This window comes from Stegodyphus dumicola, chromosome 8 (genome assembly GCF_044657685.1).
Source record: "Stegodyphus dumicola isolate Sdum_Otavi_A_Nest chromosome 8, ASM4465768v1".
NCBI lineage: Eukaryota > Metazoa > Arthropoda > Arachnida > Araneae > Eresidae > Stegodyphus > Stegodyphus dumicola.
The window spans coordinates 127,090,312-127,110,847 of NC_140775.1; the positions used below are offsets into that span (position 1 = coordinate 127,090,312).

Consider the following 20,536-nt stretch of genomic DNA (forward strand, 5'->3'; position numbering starts at 1 on the left):
AAAAGAACAAAGGACAGTAATTCAAAAGGAAAAAGCAGATGCTAATGCCTGTTTGGCATTATTGGCAATGAGAAGTTTGAAGTCTCCCAAAGGTGAATTTTAAGTACAGTCAAAAGTCGTTAATTCGGACACCCATAATTCGGAATGATCTATAATCCGGACATAAAAACTAAAAACTTTCTGCGCATGCGCCGCGTTGACACATGCGCAGAGGCGTTCACGCGTGCACGTAAGACCTTTTACGACTGCGCATATGAGTGTGCGCAAGTGCAGAATACGTTTTCGCGTGCGCATTTTATGTATAATGGACGTATAAGCTAAATAATTATCTATTTCAGTTAATGTTGATGATTGCGTTGTTCCTTAATTTTCGAATTGCATCCGGCTTATTATTTTTTTGCAGACTGTAAGAGCAATTTTATAAAAGTAAGCTTAAACTTTCGATTATATCAAATAGAATTTCCGATATATATTTGTTAATATGTAAAGGATCTAAAGCGAAAGTATGTTTTGAAATCCGAAATCTGTTTATCAATTTCACGCTGCTCGGCGGCGGGCGCGTAATGAATTGGAAGTTGATTTGTCAGCACTATCCTTATCTTCAGCGCAGATGTTTTTATTTTATTTGGCTTATAATTCCTTACCAAATGTAGTATTTCAACTCGATATGCTTCGTCTTTGATATGATTTAAAACAAGTTCCTCGTCATTATAATTCGCTTCCGATAGCGAAGAAAAGTGACAGAGGTTATTGAAAACAAAAAAATTTCGATTGACAAATTAGTCGGTGTTCTTGACATAGCAATTATAGGACTTGAACGGCGGAACTTTGTAACTGAACAAGAAATTATGTCTGTTTAATAGAATTAAAGAGAAAGTATTATCACATGAAACGAAGCAAAACTTAAACAACTTACATTGAAAGAAATGTTTAATAAAGTAAACAAATAAATATTAAGCTTTTCCTTTTTGCAAATTTTGATACCCTTTAGATCATAATTGTTCTTTATTTCATAAATTACGGTTTCATATTTTTAATTTTATAATTTCTGCATGCCATCTTACGAGATTTAAACTGATGATCTATAATCCGGAAAAATCGATAATCCGGAATCGCCGAAGTCCCGACGAGTCCGGATTAACGACTTTTGACTGTATACATATAAAAAACTGCTTGAAATGAATTAGTCATTCTGTGTCATGTTTGTTCTGGACAATGCTCCTATACATCCTCTAGGCATAGAGGATGAAAAATTTTAATTCTTCAAGATTCAGTTCTAAAGCGCTCTTCAAACATCATTTTTAAGGTAACTGAAGAAACCAATGTCTTCTCAGAAAGCTCAAAAAGACCACTTTCCCATCACTGCCTGCCTCAAGATGAGATTGTTAGGCATGGGAGAGGTTATCAAGAGCACCCTCATTTCTACATGGAAGAAGCTTGTTGAACACAACTTCCAAAAGGTTTGAGCCTATGCAACCTGTAATCGACAAGACTGTGTACATGAGCCAAGAATATGGGGCTAGAAGTAGATAAGAATAAAATCAATGTATTCATAAAAGAGCATAGCCAGGAATTGACCAACGAAAAGCTTATGGAACTGCATTCTAGGTAACAGCAAGAAGTTGTGGAGGAGATTGTATCAAGAAAGGAGAGGGTAGCAGCCTCAGCAAAAGAAAAACATTCCAGTAAAATAAAGGAGATGCTGAAAGCTTGGGAATTACTGCATCATATGTTGAGAAGCATCACCCTAATAAGGCAGTAGCAATGCATGCTACAAATATATTTAACAATTATGGTGTGTCTCAAGCTTAGGCAAAAACAAATGTCTTCATACAACTTTCTAGTAAAAACGGCTGTTTTATAAGTAATAAATTACATTATTATAAATCTGATTGATTATTTTTTTGGAATGGAATACATCATCTTATTTTACATTGATTCCTATGGATAAATTACTTTGCTTATTGAATGTTTTGCATTACAAGTAAGATTTGGAAATAAATTACACTTGTTAAGCAAGGTTTCACAAAAAAAAAAAAAAAAAAAACCACTTTTGCTATTACATGCAATATGTCATGCACATACTTGATTTAAAGAAGCTCTGACGGAGCCCTGCTGGAGAGTTTGGCAAGGCCAGCCACCCTGATCGAAAAGAAAGGGGAATCTGTCAACGAACGAGAAAAGAAGCATTGATAAGAGAGTGTGGCATACACATGGTGAGAATGTGAGAATTTTTTTTTAACTGAAGGGAAGTCGAGATACTCGAGGCTTTTTTTTTTGAGTGTGTTGTAAAAACAAAAATGCTGATATTATGCTAAGAAAGTAGAAATGTTTCATGCGACTCTAAAAAAATTATTTTACTGTGTAAAAAGTGTAAATTGTTGTTTTGTTACTTCGGAATGAGTGTGCAGTTCATTTTTCAAGTCGAGAATATAGATTAAATGTGGATACGTCAAGAACTCGCAGAGTTCAGAAATGTGGAGAGAATGAGAACATCACAGTGATGGCAGTGGTACGACTTTATACTCCTGAATGAAGAAATTTGAAAATTCTATCCAAAGTGGAAGATGGAAATGTTCTACAGGTTACAGTTGAAAAAAGAAGTATCGCATGTGAAATCCGATGAAAAGTCAGCAGTATTTAAAGCATTTTGTGAAGAAAAAGAGAGTTAAAATGTACACGTGAATACAATCTACGTGTGTTAATCCGATGAAAAGTATGCAGTCTGGCAATACCACTAAAACAATCTGTCAAAAAATGTGTGGGTCTATAGTTTCAAAAACAAACAAAAAAAAAAAAAAAAAAAAGAGTGCTGATTATGTCTATGTGGTGATCAACAACCAATAAGTGCTTGAAGTGTTTCTTGCTAAAATGGAACAAATTGTTCAAGAGCTGTGCATTAGTGCTTTGTTCTTCTTGCTCCTGCTTGTGATTTAAGGGAAAAATTAGTGTGGAAAAAAAAAAAAAGCTGAAAATAGGCTTACATGACCAATGTGGAATGCAGCGATGTTACCAATATTTTGCAGACAGCAAAACATATAATTTGATAAATTAGCTGCTATTAATCGTGCTCATTTGGTCTGAGTATAATTTTATAATTAGTGCTTGTTGTTTAAATTATTATGAAAATGTTACTCCTAATTTTCAATGATATTGGAATATCTGAGACACGAATGATCATTAAGTTTTAAGTGCATTAATTATTTTTATTTCATGCTATATGAATGGTCATAAATTCCTTAGTGCTTGTGAGATATTAAGGATTAAGGATTTTATTTAATGTGTAATTGATCTAAAGATATTTGGCCTAATTAAGTTGAACATAAATTTCCCATACGGCCATTTTTAACCAAATCTAGAAAATCTGATCTGGTTGTCCTTTTAGAATAATTTGGTGTTGAAGTGTTGCCCACATTTACAATTTTGGACTTGAGGGAAAAAATTCCAGCTAGTGGAAATTATGAGGAGCATATAGCAAAGGATCTGCTGAGTGGTTATTACGGCATATAGAGAGGCAAGGCAAGAAAGGGAATACAAATTAAATATAGAGGGCAGAGCATTACCACTGAGAAGCATAAAATAGACAGTCAGGATCATTACTCAAACAGGAGTCCTACACCCGAATGGGGAAAGAATGAGAAGAAAGGATCAGTATAAGAGTTAACCAGAACAATAGGGTTACTGACAGTAAAAGTTCCCAGTAGAACAGATGGCTGGGACCGTTTCTTTTCCAGTTTTAAAAGAGCCTGTGTTAACGAAAATGTTCCTAATGAACACAAGGCCAAAATTTTAATTTATCGCTTGGGAGATAAGGCGGAAAATTTGTTAACATTGATAAGCGAGGATGATTATCGAAATTATGAGGAAATCAAGAAGACAGTACTGAAAGAATTTAAACCATCACCCCAAGCATGTTAAGATAACTTCGTGAAAGCAAAAAAGGAATTTGGAAGAGATTTTGGGTCAGTTCTCTACAAGAGTAACTGTGATGTGGGAAAATTATGTGAAATCAAGGAGGGTGACAGACTTTGAAGGTCTTAATCAATTGGTGGTGGCAGACAAAATCTCCCAAACCCTTGATACTGAAACTGCTGTACATACACGACATATAAGGCAGGGAAACTCATGGTTCAAGCCCATGAAAGCTGGGAAGAGAGCGCAATGTATTTTTTGCTTGTTGCTAAAAGGAAGTCCAACAACGTGCGTAGGGAATTTAGTGAAACTAAGAATGTAATTCAGGCATTGGATGAGAACTGGTTGGTCACCAGGGGTCAGAAACCATAGCTGGTATACTGAAAAGCACAGATAACTTGAAAGGTTTAAAATGTTTTGTATGTTATTCAACTTCACATTTTAAAAGGAACTGTCCTCAGGTTAGTACAATTCAAATGAGAGGAAGGATAAGGTCAGGGTAAACTCGGTGGAAAAAGTTCAGGATGATATCCTGGAGGACAAGGTGGTGGTAGCCCAAGTGAATCCTTTGAGGAAGACAAAGAAGATAAACAGCTATCAGTTTCATAAGTTGAAGAGTTCTTATCAGTGTGAATAGCACAGTAGGGAAGGCTTTCGTGGATTCAGGCACAGAGATTACAGTGGTTAAGAAAGAGCTACCTAAAGGTCTGCAACTTGAGAAAGTACTGACAATATATTTGAAGGGTATTTTTGGTTCAGCAGTTAAATGCCCTTTGGTAAACATTCCCTTGAGTATCCCGGTAGGAGAAAGCACCAATGTTACACATCCAGATATTTTATGTGCAGTTGCAGAGTCACTGGTAGACGATGTGTTGCTTCCTCCTGAGGTATTTGCCATGTTAAGAGGTCAGCTAGATGGCACAGGTAAGGTGGTTGAAAACTTGCATAAAGGGCCACAAGCAACTTAAGAGTTGGAGAGAGAGGTGAAGTCTACTGTGATGGTAAATTCAGGGGAGCTGGAGATGACCAGCAGTGAGGGAAGAAATTCTGGTGGAAAGAGAGATGCGGAACTGGGGGGGAGGGAACAAGGAAACCCAGTCAGAAAGAATAGGTACTGCAGACATATTTAGAACACAGCAGGAGACTTGTGAATCTCTGGCAGAAGCTTGGGAGTACGCTCAGAAAGGAAAAGGGAATTAATATACAGTTGGATAACTTTCTCTTTAAAGGACAAAATTCTTGGGGAAAGTGCAGGGCATTAGTTGTGTCCAAGGGTCGGAGGGAGGAAATTTTACAGTTAGCACATTGTTCTGTATTTGGTGGCCACATGGGGGTAAGAAGACATTGGAGAGGATCAAGTATTCCTTTTAATGGGAAGGTCTGAGGTTAGATGTTCAGGTTTTGTGAGGCATGCAAAGAATGCCAATTGACCAGACCAGTTAAAACTGCTGACAGGACACCAATCACCCCAGTAACAAGGCGTGATCTGCTCTTCCAAGCTGTAAATATTGATGTGAAAGGTCCAATTGATCCCCCAGCTTTAAGGGCCATAAGTACATACTATGCATGGTAAACTAACGTACCAGGTAGGCAAAAGCAATACCTCTAATTAGCCTGTCTGCCAAATCTACTTTTGAGGCATTGTTACACATTTTTTCAAGAACAGGAATCCCAAATGTAATTGCATGCCACAATGGAGCCAATTTTACAGTGGACTTGACTCAAGAGTTTGAGAGACGAATAGGAGCTAGTCCGAAATTTTCGACTCTCTGGGTATCCACAACCTAATGGTTTAGTGGAATAATTCAGTGGTACTTTAAAAAGAATGCTACATCATGTCATCAGAGAAGAAGGTAGAAGGTGACATTTACAGATTCCTTATGTATTGTGGGCCTACAGAGAGATACCTAACTTAACGACAGGGGTTGCCCTATTTCAACTTGTATATGGCAGGACACCTCAGGGGCCTCTGTCAATTTGAAGTCCACACGGACAGGGAAACATGGAAATTTACAATTAGATGCGACTCCTAGTCACATGTATTTACAGAATCTAAAAACTAAATTGGAGAAGGCAGCTGAGCAGGCAAACCTCACTGCTAGAATTCAACAAGAGAGGACAGCACACTACTATAATTTGAGATCTTCCAATGAAACATTCAATGTAATTAGATCACAAGTAGTGAATGTTACCTTAGAAGGAGAAGAGGAGTTTGGGGAAACTGAATCAACACTGGTTATCAAAGGACAGAAGAGTTTCTCAGAATCTCTGGAGGAGATAGAAATGTCGAATTTAAGTTCTATTCAAAGGAGTAGACTGGTAGGTTTATTCAGGAAATATCAGGCATTATTTACGTGTCTAGTTCAACCAGCCCGAGTAGAAACACACAAGATTGAACTTATTCCTACTGCTGTTAGGAGGAAACCTCACTGCTGTGAGATACCTATGGCATATCCAAAAGCAGGTAGATTAGCAAATACGCGAATTGTTAGAACTAGGATTGATTTAACCGGCCGAGTCAGAGATCGCTCATTCCATAGTTTGTGTAGCAAAGAAGGACACTACAGTCAAGATGTGCATAGATTTCAGATCATTAAACAAAAACTCCAACATCTCCTCCTATGAAAGATATGCAGGAGTTGATTTTTGTGGCAGGTTCAGCCAACTAGCTGACACGCCTTGACCTTCGAAAGGGGTATTGGCAAATTCCAAGGGATGAGAACAGCAAGCTGCTGACTGCTTTTGCAACACATAATGGGGTATATCAGTGGAGAATGATGCCTTTTGGCTTAGCAGGAACCTCAGGGAGATTTCAGAGGGAAACAAATTCTGGTCTGTGGAGTCACAGTGATTATGTCCAGGCGTACATAGATGATGATGTGATCTTCTCCAAATCATTTGAGGAACACCTGAAACATATCTCTGTAGTACTGGAGAGTTTAGAAAAGTTAGGATTTTCTGTACACATGGATAAATGTACATTTGCAGCCCCCTCCCCCCCAAAAAAAATCAAGTACTTGGGACACATAACTGGAGGAGGTGAATATGGGCTAGATGAAGAAAAAATAAAAGCTATCGGAAAACTTGTCAGGCTGGTCACAAAAAAGGATGTTCGGTCAGTTAAGACCGATGGGTTTTTATCGGTCATATATCGCCAACTATGCAGAAATGTCAACACCCCTTACAGAGTTGACCCAGACAGTCCAATATCGTGACATGGGGGGGGGGGTAAGATAACATGCTTTTGACAAGCTGAAAGGCAAGTTATGCAGGGTGACATTTCTGGCCACACTGAATATTGGAAAACCATTCCAGATTCATTGTGGTGCCTCCAATTTGGCTGTAGGGTGCTGTTTAATGCAGTTTGATGAGAGTGACAATTACTGTCCCATTGCTTTTGCTAGCTAGAAGCTTTCTCAAACCGTTGATGCAAGAACGTTTTTTTAACTGAAGGGAAGTCGAGATACTCGAGGCTTTTTCTTGTGTTGTAAAAACAGAAATGCTGATATGCTAAGAAAGTAGAAATGTTTCATGTGATTCTAAAAAATTGTTTTACTGTATAAAAAGTGTAAATATATTGTTTTGTTACTTCAGAATGAGTGAACAGTTCATTTTTCAGGTCGAGAATATATATCAAATGTGGATACTAATTAAGAACTCACAAAGTTCAGAGATGTGGAGAGAATGAGAACATCACACAATACTTTACAATTTTGAATAAATAAATTCAAAACAGGGGATAATCTGTAATCTTGCTGAATTTTAATTACATAATTTATGCAAAATTTCTGAAATGATATATTCCTCTTTACTACACAAGAATTAATATATTCCATATGGCATTAGGGTAAGGTATGATTTTAGAAATGGTGTATTCTCAGCAAGGTTGGCAGAATTTTCCAGATGGAAATAATCAACTGGAAGAAATTGATTTTTTAATTACTTCATATTAATATACAATATTTTATTCATACATAACTTTACTATATTACAGCTTAATTTAAACACTTTCATTATACGTATATTTAGCCTTATTTACACACTGCAGTAATTTCCTTTGAAGAAAGCTTGTGAGTATTTTTTCATACTTGTTATGAGAATTGCTTATATTTAAGAATTTGGATGAATTCTGAAAGTGAAGTATGTATTTTTTTTTTGCTATTGCAATCAAATCTATTTTTATTTTTGGTGAAGTTGCTTTTGCCAAGAGCAACAATGGAAAAGAGAGGAACAACTGAAAAAGGAAAAAAAGTAAAACAAAGCATTGCATAAATGAAGATATTTAAAAAACATTATATTATTTCTAAAAACTACTATGGAAATCCTCATTGCAGCGAGTGGCATTCCAATATCCAGCTTAATTAATTAATTCAATTCTAGTTAATAAAACTATAATGGTTATTGTCTTATTAGGTCAACCTGCCTGAATGGAAAACACTCAATCAAGTATTGCATCAATAAATAACACTTTTACCCTACATAAAATTAGTAACCTAATTAGTACAACTAATATTTTATTTATATATTTAACTAACATTTCAAGGATTTGATGGGAGAAATTTTTTAATTACTTTGCATTTTACTTTAGAAATGATAAAACATTTGTTTTCAAAAAGGTTCATTAAATGGCTTATTTAATTATGGCAAAGCACTTGGAGGCTATTTCCTAATGAAAGGGATGTCTCTGTGGACAACACTCTTGGGAAAACTGGCTCCTATACACATTACACCTGGGGAAAACCACAAACACGTCCATCCAGTCAGCCCATTCGCTGGGATTCGAACCCTGAACCAAATTATTAGTGAATTTTCTGGTGGGCCTTTATTTTTAAGCAAGCAAAATTAATATTAATATAGCCTTCTATTATTATAAATTGCACAGTAGATTATCCACCAGAAAGAAACTCCAGACACCCAGCACTCACAACATGCTCTCATAAAATGAAAATAAAAGTTGTGAATAACAACACCTCAAGTACGGATCAATAGGCCAAGAATCACAGGAACTGCAAATGCTAAAACTGCATTATAATACAGAGTAACATTTGCTAGAGAATTCTCAAATTTCTTCCGAGCTGAAAATCAAATCAGCTTTACTACCATTTATCAACAGCCAAAAAAAAAACAAGTTAATAGCTCAAAACTCAACAGCTACTTAGAAATTTGTGTAGTAGTTCTATTATTCTAAACATCGTTCAGCTCATGTATGACTTAGATGCAGAAATATGAAATGCAAGACGTAGTAGTAGAGTGTTGGGAAAACGTTTTGAGCTGAAGCAGCAAGAGAACTGAAAGGTCGTAAAAAGTGGCACATAATGTCATAGACCATGTGACTTTTGTGATGTCATTGGTTTTTAAGCTCATATGATCTCTGACATCATCATAAATTCAGTCCCTAAGTGTTCCATGGGTTATGGATTATAATTTGATTATCGGCTGTTACATTACGTGTTTTAGTTTTGACAAAAATCTTAAAATCAGCTTGCTAATTCTCCATTTCCAATTTTAATTAATTCTTAATTAATTAAGGCTGTTATTTTTCAGTTAATTTATTCGTTTCAGTTGTTAGGTGGTTTTTCATGTTTGGACGGTTAAGATTGTTGTAGTAATTCTTTTGATTAATTAGGTTTAATTTTAGTTAACCAAAAATAATAATGGTTTATTTTTTTAATTCATTGTTTCTTACTTTACATCAATTCTTCATGCTCTTCAGTTAGTATTTTGATCTGATAACTAACTTCATAGATTCTAATTTCTAATAAGAAGCTACCTTCTTTGACAGTTGAATTTGCTTGTATTGTTATTTAGAAATCTGCAGTTGCTTTGCTTTTACAGTTACTTCAAGTACTTAGCTTTTAGCAATACTATAACCAGGAGAATGAACTTCAAATATAAAGTGCCCAGGCCACAAACCATCATGTAATTATTTTGGGACTGAGAACAGGGCAGACTGGAAAACAAAATTGATAGAGCGACAAAATTGCCAATATTAATTATTAAGGTTCATAACAGGTACTTATGTATTAACACAACTACCTTGGTGTAACTTTTTGATTTTTTTACGGATGAAAAGGTAAAAATTACTTACTGGCTGCAAGTTGGTGGCTTTTGTGCCTTTTTTTAAGAAAGATTTCCAAACTATTGATATTTATCAAGTTGATAAACATTATCAACATAGGAAAAGGAAACATACTTTAGCAATTTAAAATATTAAATATGGATTACACGATACATTAAAAAATAAAACACATTCTTCAAATCTTTCTGTACTTTTCTTACAATATTGTTCTCCCAAAGTACACAGCAATCTGTTTTCACTTAAAAAAATTAGGGAATTGCAAAGATTGCTTCGTGCAATCTTTGGCAATAGCAACTATACAGAAAATGCATTTCCTCATTGTTCCCTTTAGAAAAATTTTGCATTCTTGTAGAAATTTTAATGCAGTTTCTTTCAATTGCTGGCAAATTCAACAAGATCATAGTTTAAAATTAAGAAAAAAAAATATCACAATTTGTTTATAAAAACCTTTGAAATTCGGAACACACAAATATATATATATACAAAAATGGCGGCATAGCTTGACTGAAGGATTGTTATCAGCATGGATGGTGAAATAATGGTTATACGCATGGGTTGAAAGAGAGTTTGAAAATTTTACGGTTTCTACTAAGGTGGTTGCGTTTATATGCAAATAACGTATAAAATTGTTTTACACTTGTTCATTTTGCAATATTTTTCTTTGTATTACTATTATTTTTATGGTGTTGAGCCATCTATCAACAATGCAATACGCTCTAGGATTCTACGAGTTCAAAATTTTTAAATTGTCCTTCACAGAAAAGAGAAGCAGCTCGAATATAAATTTTATGGTTGGTTTGGTTTTAATTTTTGGAATTATTTAAGAATTAAAAAGTACATATTATTTTTATTATTTTTTAAAATGCATATTATTTTTTCCTAAAAAAAGGTGTGCAGGTCACCTAAGCTGTAATTATTAGCATGAAAAGAGGAAGAGAAAATTTACTGGTGTATGTACTAAATAAAACATGTGATTCTTAGAACTTTATACTGTATGTTTGTTGTATGTTTGTATGAAAGATTAATAAAAATACAAAGAATGATGTCTTGGAATATTGTAGATACAATCAACTAGCTATTACAATTAAAAGCACTTATATCTTAGCTTAAAAATACTGCATTTTCTTTAGACTACACACACACACACATATATATATATATATAAAGAGAGAGAGACAAAACAGCAAGAACTATAGAACTAAAGCCACAAAGACACGAAAACCAAAACAGGAAAATCCCAAAAATCCCTCGATAAAAATGCAAAATACCCCATCAAATAAGTGTTTCCTAACCAGAAAAAATTCAGAAAACAAAAGAAATATAAACAATAGGTTAGTCTATATTTTAGGGTATTCCTTGGATTATTGTTATTTCTTCTTTGGTAATCTGAGTAGTTGAATGTTATGGAAATCCTATAAAGACGTGATTGGTTGTATTGCATCATCAGTGATTTTAATTTCTCAGAACTTAATTCTGTGTTGGATGCTGCATAGGAAGTATGTTGCTTAATTTGTGATGTACACCACAAAATGGGTATCTGAGATAAGGTTAATCTGAAGTTTCTGTACAATTTGGAATGAATGGGAAAAGAAGCAATATTTGACTGGTGTGTAAATGAAGGTTTAATCAGTAATCATTATAAGTGTCCTGCTTGTATGAAGGAAATGCGCATGGTCAAATGTAAAGATCATTCAGATGGCTTTGTAGCAAGAAAGGTTTAAACGTTCGCTATGGAAAACATTCTATTAGAAAGAGATCATGGTTTAAGGACAGTCATTTGAGTATTGAGATTTTGATTTTTACATGGATGTGGGTGTGTGAAGGCAATACTAAAATGATTACAAATGAATTAAATTTGATTTTTATTTTTGTGAACTTATGTGGCGATGGCAGTATACAGATTTTAGTTCAGATAATTTAGGCAGTTTTTGGATGCTGTTAAGGAATTCTGTTTGTCACACATAATGAAGTAACAGAAATTTTTAAATAAGTCGATATTTCCCTTTTGTACTGCGCAGATTAGATAAAAAGTATTTCCATTTTTATGTTGTTTCCTGTTTGATTTAAAATGCAGTTGATCGAGATTATATATATTTTTATTTTAATTATACTTTATTGCATTACGTTTTGGACGCCATTTTACTGGGGAAGGCATTGGATGTAAACATGAATGGCACTAAAAAATCGCCAATTTTCATCAAGGGATACCCTAAAATATATTCTTACCAAAAAATACATAAAATAGGAAGAGGAATACAACTAACATCTGATTTAACATTATCAAAAGGAGGTAGATCAAATTAAACTTAATCCCTCTTCTCGGGAAAACCATTGTGCTTCTGTTCGTCCAAAATAAGCTTATGAACCACCTTAAATTATTTCATTATAACAGTTCACTGCAAATTCTGAATGCTTTCTCGATGCTGTAGCCCTCCCTTCATATGAAATAAAAATATACAAAAACAAGAAATAAAAATACACAAAAACAAATTTAAATGAAATAAATAACTACAATGCTTAATAAAGCAAAAGTAAAATATATACTATTAACTAATATTAAAATTTAAATTAAAACTTAATTTATGAAATCTATTAAAAATTATCAGAGAACAAAAATTTTTTAACTTAATATTGGAAGTACAAAAGAACAAAGGACAGTAATTCAAAAGGAAAAAGCAGATGCTAATGCCTGTTTGGCATTATTGGCAATGAGAAGTTTGAAGTCTCCCAAAGGTGAATTTTAAGTACAGTCAAAAGTCGTTAATTCGGACACCCATAATTCGGAATGATCTATAATCCGGACATAAAAACTAAAAACTTTCTGCGCATGCGCCGCGTTGACACATGCGCAGAGGCGTTCACGCGTGCACGTAAGACCTTTTACGACTGCGCATATGAGTGTGCGCAAGTGCAGAATACGTTTTCGCGTGCGCATTTTATGTATAATGGACGTATAAGCTAAATAATTATCTATTTCAGTTAATGTTGATGATTGCGTTGTTCCTTAATTTTCGAATTGCATCCGGCTTATTATTTTTTTGCAGACTGTAAGAGCAATTTTATAAAAGTAAGCTTAAACTTTCGATTATATCAAATAGAATTTCCGATATATATTTGTTAATATGTAAAGGATCTAAAGCGAAAGTATGTTTTGAAATCCGAAATCTGTTTATCAATTTCACGCTGCTCGGCGGCGGGCGCGTAATGAATTGGAAGTTGATTTGTCAGCACTATCCTTATCTTCAGCGCAGATGTTTTTATTTTATTTGGCTTATAATTCCTTACCAAATGTAGTATTTCAACTCGATATGCTTCGTCTTTGATATGATTTAAAACAAGTTCCTCGTCATTATAATTCGCTTCCGATAGCGAAGAAAAGTGACAGAGGTTATTGAAAACAAAAAAATTTCGATTGACAAATTAGTCGGTGTTCTTGACATAGCAATTATAGGACTTGAACGGCGGAACTTTGTAACTGAACAAGAAATTATGTCTGTTTAATAGAATTAAAGAGAAAGTATTATCACATGAAACGAAGCAAAACTTAAACAACTTACATTGAAAGAAATGTTTAATAAAGTAAACAAATAAATATTAAGCTTTTTCTTTTTGCAAATTTTGATACCCTTTAGATCATAATTGTTCTTTATTTCATAAATTACGGTTTCATATTTTTAATTTTAGATTTTCTGCATGCCATCTTACGAGATTTAAACTGATGATCTATAATCCGGAAAAATCGATAATCCGGAATCGCCGAAGTCCCGACGAGTCCGGATTAATGACTTTTGACTGTAGTAAGTAATTTTTATTTTTAGATTTGGAAAGTATTATAGTAATGCATGCAAGAAAAAAATAAGTTAAAAAAGAATAAAATTTTCAAGCCATAGGCATATCATGATGGCTCAATAAAGTAGCCCCCTTATGATAATAATAGTCAAGAAAAATGCACAGTAATACATATATATATACAAACTACACTATTAAAGCTTCTAAACATCTCCTTTTTTATCCTTCTCTTATTTCAGCTTTCAGATAAAAAAACTTATTACTTTAAAAAAAAAATTATAGGGTACAGACCACTGACCACTCCAGCTTTTTAAGGCAGACTGTCAATGAAGCTGGAATTTCATTTTCTTGTAAAATTTTAGCAAAAAGAAGAATGTCTTGCTGCTTTTGTTCAATTGCGTATATTTTTAAAATTCTGTTAATCTGATAAAAAATTGCATGTGCAATAACTTTTTGGTATTCCAATTTTTTAAGTTTAATTGTTGAACTGAATTCTCCTCTTTTATCAAAAAAAAAAAAAAAAAAAAGCCAAGATCCAGATAATCTATAATTAACTGATTCTTATTGGTCACGTATCAATCACTTTTTAAATGTTTCATTTTAGAGTTAATCATTTAGCATTTGCAATAAAAATATATCGCAGAACAAATACAGAGAACACAGGTTGATCTTTACATTACGGTAACTGGTAGTTTGGCGACATTTTGGAGGCGATACTACCTGGGACTTTGGTAATAATGTGAGCAGTACTGAGTTCCGATTATGCATTATTTTGTGTGGGGGAAATGAGAGATCATGGGATATGTCATGTGATATTAATGGACGAATTACGGTTCTTTAATCGGAAACGGGGGGAAATCGGGAAAAAATCTGGAAATTTTGTATTTGGCTTTATTCTGTGTTGTGTGAAATAGTGTTTGTGAATTTTTGGATCCCATGGCCGTAAATAAAGTGAATTTGAAATGGGTATTTAGTGGTATTGAAAAGGATAGTAAGAAATGTTTTTTAAGGTTGTGTGAGAGAGAAATAAACATGTTTTATTATGTTATTTATTTTACCTGGTATCTTGCTTTGAAAGATAAGTATGATTTTAAAGATTCTGAAAGAGAATGAAGAAAAGTGAATCCGCCACGTAATGAAGATTCTGAAGGAGATTAGGTAAGTTAGTATTTTTAATTATTTTTATGCATTGGTGGAAATGTAAGGTGGAAAGGAATTTGGTATTATTGGGAAAATTGTTATTAGCAATGATTTAGTTTAAAGTAATTAGGATTGTAAGGTAATTTTTATTAATTGAATGTATGTGCTCATGTATATTTTAAGTGGTGTTTTTGAATTTAATTATATTTTAATGAAATGATAGTTATTTTGTGAATTTTATGTTTGTAGGAATTTGGTATACGTTTAAGTTGAAATAAATGTGCATGGAAATAATTTAAATATTTGATAATAAATATTTGTAATGCTTCATGTATGAATTCGTTGGTGACGTGTATAATGTAATAGATGATTTAGAGGTAAAAATTTTTGGATATATTATTTATTTTATATGTGGAAATGTTCATATTTGTAAAGGGTAAATACTTTTCCGCGATCATGTAATTTCATATATGTTCTTTTTACCGGGTTTAAAGATTGAGAAAATTGTCATGTATTTTCGTGAATTTTTCTTAATTTATGAGATAAAAGCAGTGTACATGGATATAGTGAAGAGTGTGCACAATGTCATTTTTGTGCAATTCTGGGATGTTTTTTTAAGTAAAAATAAGTCGACGTGTACATGGTTCAGTGATATTTTAATGAAATGATAGTTATTTTGTGAATTTTATGCTTGTAGGAATTTGGTTTACGTTTAAGTTGAAATAAACGTGCATGGAAATAATTTAAATATTTGATACTAAATATTTGTAATGCTTCATGTATGAATTCGTTGGTGACGTGTATAATGTAATAGATGATTTAGAGGTAAAAGTTTTTGGATATTTTATTTATTTTATATGTGGAAATGTTCATATTTGTAAAGGGTAAATACTTTTTCGCGATCAGGTAATTTCATATATGTTCTTTTTACCGGATTTAAAGATTGAGAAAATTGTCATGTATTTTCGTGAAATTTTTTTAATTTATGAGAAAAAAGCAGTGTACATGGATATAGTGAAGAGTGTGCGCAATGCCATTTTGTGCAATTCTGGGATGTTTTTTTAAGTAAAAATAAGTCGGCGTGTACATGGTTTATGTGTATGTGTTATTTTAAAAAATGCGTAAGGTGTATGGTATTGTGCACTTTTTCCAAATTTTGCAGTGAATATTTGTCATGATTAAGCAGTTTTGTTTGATAAAATTTCTAGCATAAGTGTAATTCGGCTAGTAGATTGTTGGAAGAAGTGTTCAGTAGATAAGAAGAAAAGAAACATGTCTTTACTTCGTGAAGACAAAATGGCGGCGGGGAAAAAAAATAGAGGGTTGCTGTAGGGGAGTTGGTTGCCAAATTTTCGCCAAAAAATCGAGAAGTTACCGTAATGTAAAGATCAACCAGAACACATATAACTCATAACACAGCAGCTGTAATCTGACTTTAGAATCCTATTCAGAGATCACTAAAATATTAAATAAAGAAATCAATAAAACACACGAAAATACCACTGGACATGGGCTACAATTGCAAGTAACCAACTTTTGATTAAATATAAATAAATAATTACATTTTGCTATAAATCAATTTTAATACATACATAATATTAACATATATGAATTTTGATATATTAAAAAATTTACATATTAAAAAAATAGCACAAGAAAATCATGGATTCGCAGAAACTTCGTAAAATCACAGACATAAATTTTAGTAGCACAAGTTTGTCAAAAGTTGCAAATTTATGAAAAACGCATGATATGGCAATAGTGTAGCAGTACGAAGTTTGTTACTTGTTGTTACTTGCCCTTGGAATCACAAAATGTAGATAACTTTTACATTTTGCACAAGAGTCAACTGCAAGTCATCAATATGCAAAATATTTATGATTATTTATATATGACATTTTTGTATCATACAGCTATACGAAATATTAGATGGAACACTGATTACAAGCCGGGATAAATCAATTATAATAAATGAATAATCTTTATGATGCTTTAAGGAAAGAAAAAATGCAGTTTCAATAGCAATACTTCAAATTTTAGTGAAAAACTTAAAAAAAAAAAGATTGAAAAATAGAAGCTAAAATAATTACACAAATATAGTTAATAAATGCTGTTTTAATACAGGTCCAGCTCAGAGGGTTAATTTTAAAATGAAGAATTATCAAAATACATATATGTAGTTTGGTTTAAGAGATCAAAATTCAAAAAAAAAAAAAAAAAAAAAAAAAAAAAAAAAAAAAAAAGAACTAAGGATCACAAATATCAATCATTAAGATAAAAAAAAAAAAAAATCATATTAATTTTATCTCTTCTTTACAATACCTATGTATGTCTCTCTCCTCTCTATATATATACATATATCTATTAATTAAAAAACACATACATTAATTTTAACATTAAAATAATAATTACCAATTAATTAAATACAATTACAGAACACAAGCATACGTTATTTGGCTACAATATTTAGTAGACTGCATTTTAAATATGAAATAACTATTTGCTAACTTTTAAATGATTAATAAATTTCTTACAGTCATGATACATATCATAATGTGCATGAAGACTTACTTAATACTGATTTTTAAAAACTTAGTTTTCCTAATCTCAGCCACAACTGTTAACTTAATTTGATCAAAATCACAGTTAAATAATACATAAATTCAAAAATTACAAAAACACAACGTAAAATATTTTGTAATATATATCTGTAAGCATTGCAAGTATTTTATTTCGAACTTTAATCTATACTTTAGTATTTGGCTTTTTCTAACTTTAATTTTGATTTATTAATTAATTTAATTTTTTATATGTTCTTATAACACAGATACATATGAAAGCTAAAGGTTTGGCATTTCTACATTTATATTAGACATTTTTAATTAAAAATATGGCATTATATCAAACTAAAAATTCTTAAATTTAAATTATTATTAACTTTGTTGAATATTACAAAATACTACAATCGAACAACAGAAACATATTTTAAATATGAAAAACATCTTAAAATGATACATAAAAATAAAACAAAATAGCATTTTTATTTTCTTTGCAATTGTAAAAAAAATGTTAATTACTCTTAAAGAACTATTTATTAAATCTTATGAAAGGTTTATGTCTTATTAAATTATATAGTATTAACATTTATCAAAAAGTTGAATATGCATTTTTTTGCAAAATGTTTTCACACTTAAAAAAATTTTTTTCACTAATATTTTAGCAGTTTTAATTTTGGAAAGTAAGCTTCATGGTTGTCTTTTTTCAAAAGGGATCTGAATATAATAAAATGCATAAACTGCATATACATCTAAATAAAAATGCAAACCATATCTACTAAACCATTTTAATTTCATTTGATATAAATTTTGTATAAAGCAAGTTATAATACTTCCCAGCAAATTACAATGTCACAAATATGGTAATGTTTTTGAAATGCTACTTGAATTCAGGAAAATTTAAATAAATATTGATGAAGGCCTTCACAATTATTTCTAATAATAAATTATGGGTAAGATTTTGAATCAATTTAATTCAAGGAGTACAAAACTGCTAAAGTACGTAATAGATAGTTCAACAGAATCTGAAGTTTTTATCATTCTTAAACTTATTGTTTACAGTTTAATTTTCTCAGCAAAAGAAGTCAAACCAAGAGCAAAATAAATTTTGAAATAAAAGTTCATTCTTTCAAAGCTAAACCTAAGAAAAAAAGGTTTACAAACATGCAAAAACGGAAAATACAAAATTCATGAAATATATATATATATATATATATATTATGAGCACAATTTTTTGTCCCTTCACTAAAAGAACTAGCAATAATTTGATTTAAAAGTTTTTGAAATAGAACAAAAGCAACTGTGTTCATCGCTAATATACAGCTCTAATTCGGCACGATTCAGCTCTATTAAACACGTTTAATTGATAGCGAAATATTGCACCGGTAAGAATTAAGTATGCTAAAGAACTGCCCAACATACTAGAAATCATCATGAGGAATTTTCTGTTAAACATAATACAAATCTTTCCACATTATTATTAACAAAATTAATATACAAGAGAATGATATTAAAGAAAGAGATAGAAAGGGGGGGGGAAACCATGAATTAAATCTTCAGTTTTAACAATAAAACACTTAAAAGGCAGATTAAAAACTAAAATTTAAAGTTCTTACTTCTTCAACGGTGATAGGAAGAACAACTCTGCTAAAAAATAAAATTGATTTATATTAATTAAGATAATAAATGACTGTTAAGTTCATGAACAATCTTTTACATATATTTCACTGTCAAAACCATGCAAATATAACACTGAATCATACCTTTTGAACAATATTTATTTTAATCACCATCAAGCAGAAAAGCATAATATATGCGTTATATGTCTATTTAACACTAAAATTCATATTTGTGATAAAAAGGTAATCATAAAATGAACTTACTATTCTTTAATAAGCATAATGTGTTTGATCGATCACGCACTGTCGGAGCTTTTATGCCTCAACCTCCCACACCTGCTAGCAAATCTGATGCAAAAGGAGAAAAGCAAGTTGTGCTGTATTCAAGTTAAACTTCGATAATTATTTACAGAATATTGGCAGCAGGCTGCGCAGAGATTTATAATTATTTTATGACTTGAATAAAAACTTTCAGTTTTTCAAAGATGTTACATCAAAAAACGATTCCGGTATAATCATAATAACTATCATGCCCTAAATGTGCAACAGCAGGCCCAATACAATATTTATTTTTAGTTCTTTTTGAAACTCGGTTGAAGACCTAAAAATCCTTTTCTAAATCTTGTTCTTAACTCTCGTCGTAGCTTTTGTTGATAACCGATACCCTCTTAGTCAAATTAATACTGTTCAAGTTGTCTAAGTCTGGTACTCCTACTGTCTTATTATCTTGAAGAAACATGAAAGTTGTCAACGGCATTAAATTTTATGCATATTCGGATAAGTAAGTTAAGGGTCAACAACTTATGACCGCTTCCGTATCCTAGAAAACAGTGTTTCCTCACGTTTTAAGAATGCTTTTCCTAGTACCCTTCTTAAAAGTTTCTTTATAATCTGAACTACCTGCTCCCACCAACCACCTCAAAAGGCAGCTGTAGGAGGAGTGAACATCCATTGGATCTTCATTGTGGAGTTTTCTTGAGATATCTTATCCCAGCCAAAAGACTCCAATGAGTTATTAACTCCTTCAAAATTTGTCCCATTATTGAAGCTTTGGTGGAAAGGCTTTGAATCAACTTTAGATGAATAGCTCTATACACAGCGCAAGTGAACAGTAGTATACAATTCTTACTTCCATCCTTTAAGTGCTAGTCAGCTAAATCCGCTCCAGTTACTTTAAAAACTAATTGTTATGTAACGTAAGGGGTTACGTTTCAAACAATGGCTAGCTCAGAAAGGATTCATGTGTCATCTACCTGATGAAGTAACAGCTATCTTATCATAAATGGAGCACCCAGATCTTTTAAACTTAAGGAAAAAGGTTTATTTACACTTTTGTACAAGTTAAATGAATAGGAAAAATCTATCTAGCTACATTGAGCAAACTTCGTCCTTACCTATCTAAACCGTAACTATTCGTCCTTCTCTGGCGTCCCATGATGTCA

The 20,536-nt window shown here is 32.2% G+C and overlaps 1 protein-coding gene across 1 annotated transcript in view; it reads right to left on the reverse strand.

Moving 5' to 3' along the window:
• Positions 1-19,485, reverse strand: part of LOC118181687 (phosphatidylinositol transfer protein alpha isoform-like) — a 67,726-nt gene extending 48,241 nt beyond the window's left edge. Inside the window, exons 1-2 of the mRNA XM_085822391.1 lie at positions 19,359-19,485; positions 19,092-19,122 (exon numbers count right to left, since the gene is read on the reverse strand). Of these exons, the coding sequence (XP_085678517.1) occupies positions 19,092-19,122; positions 19,359-19,375 (48 nt within the window). The 5' untranslated portion in view covers positions 19,376-19,485. The remainder of the gene's footprint in view (positions 1-19,091; positions 19,123-19,358) is intronic.
• Positions 19,486-20,536: the final 1,051 nt, after the last annotated feature.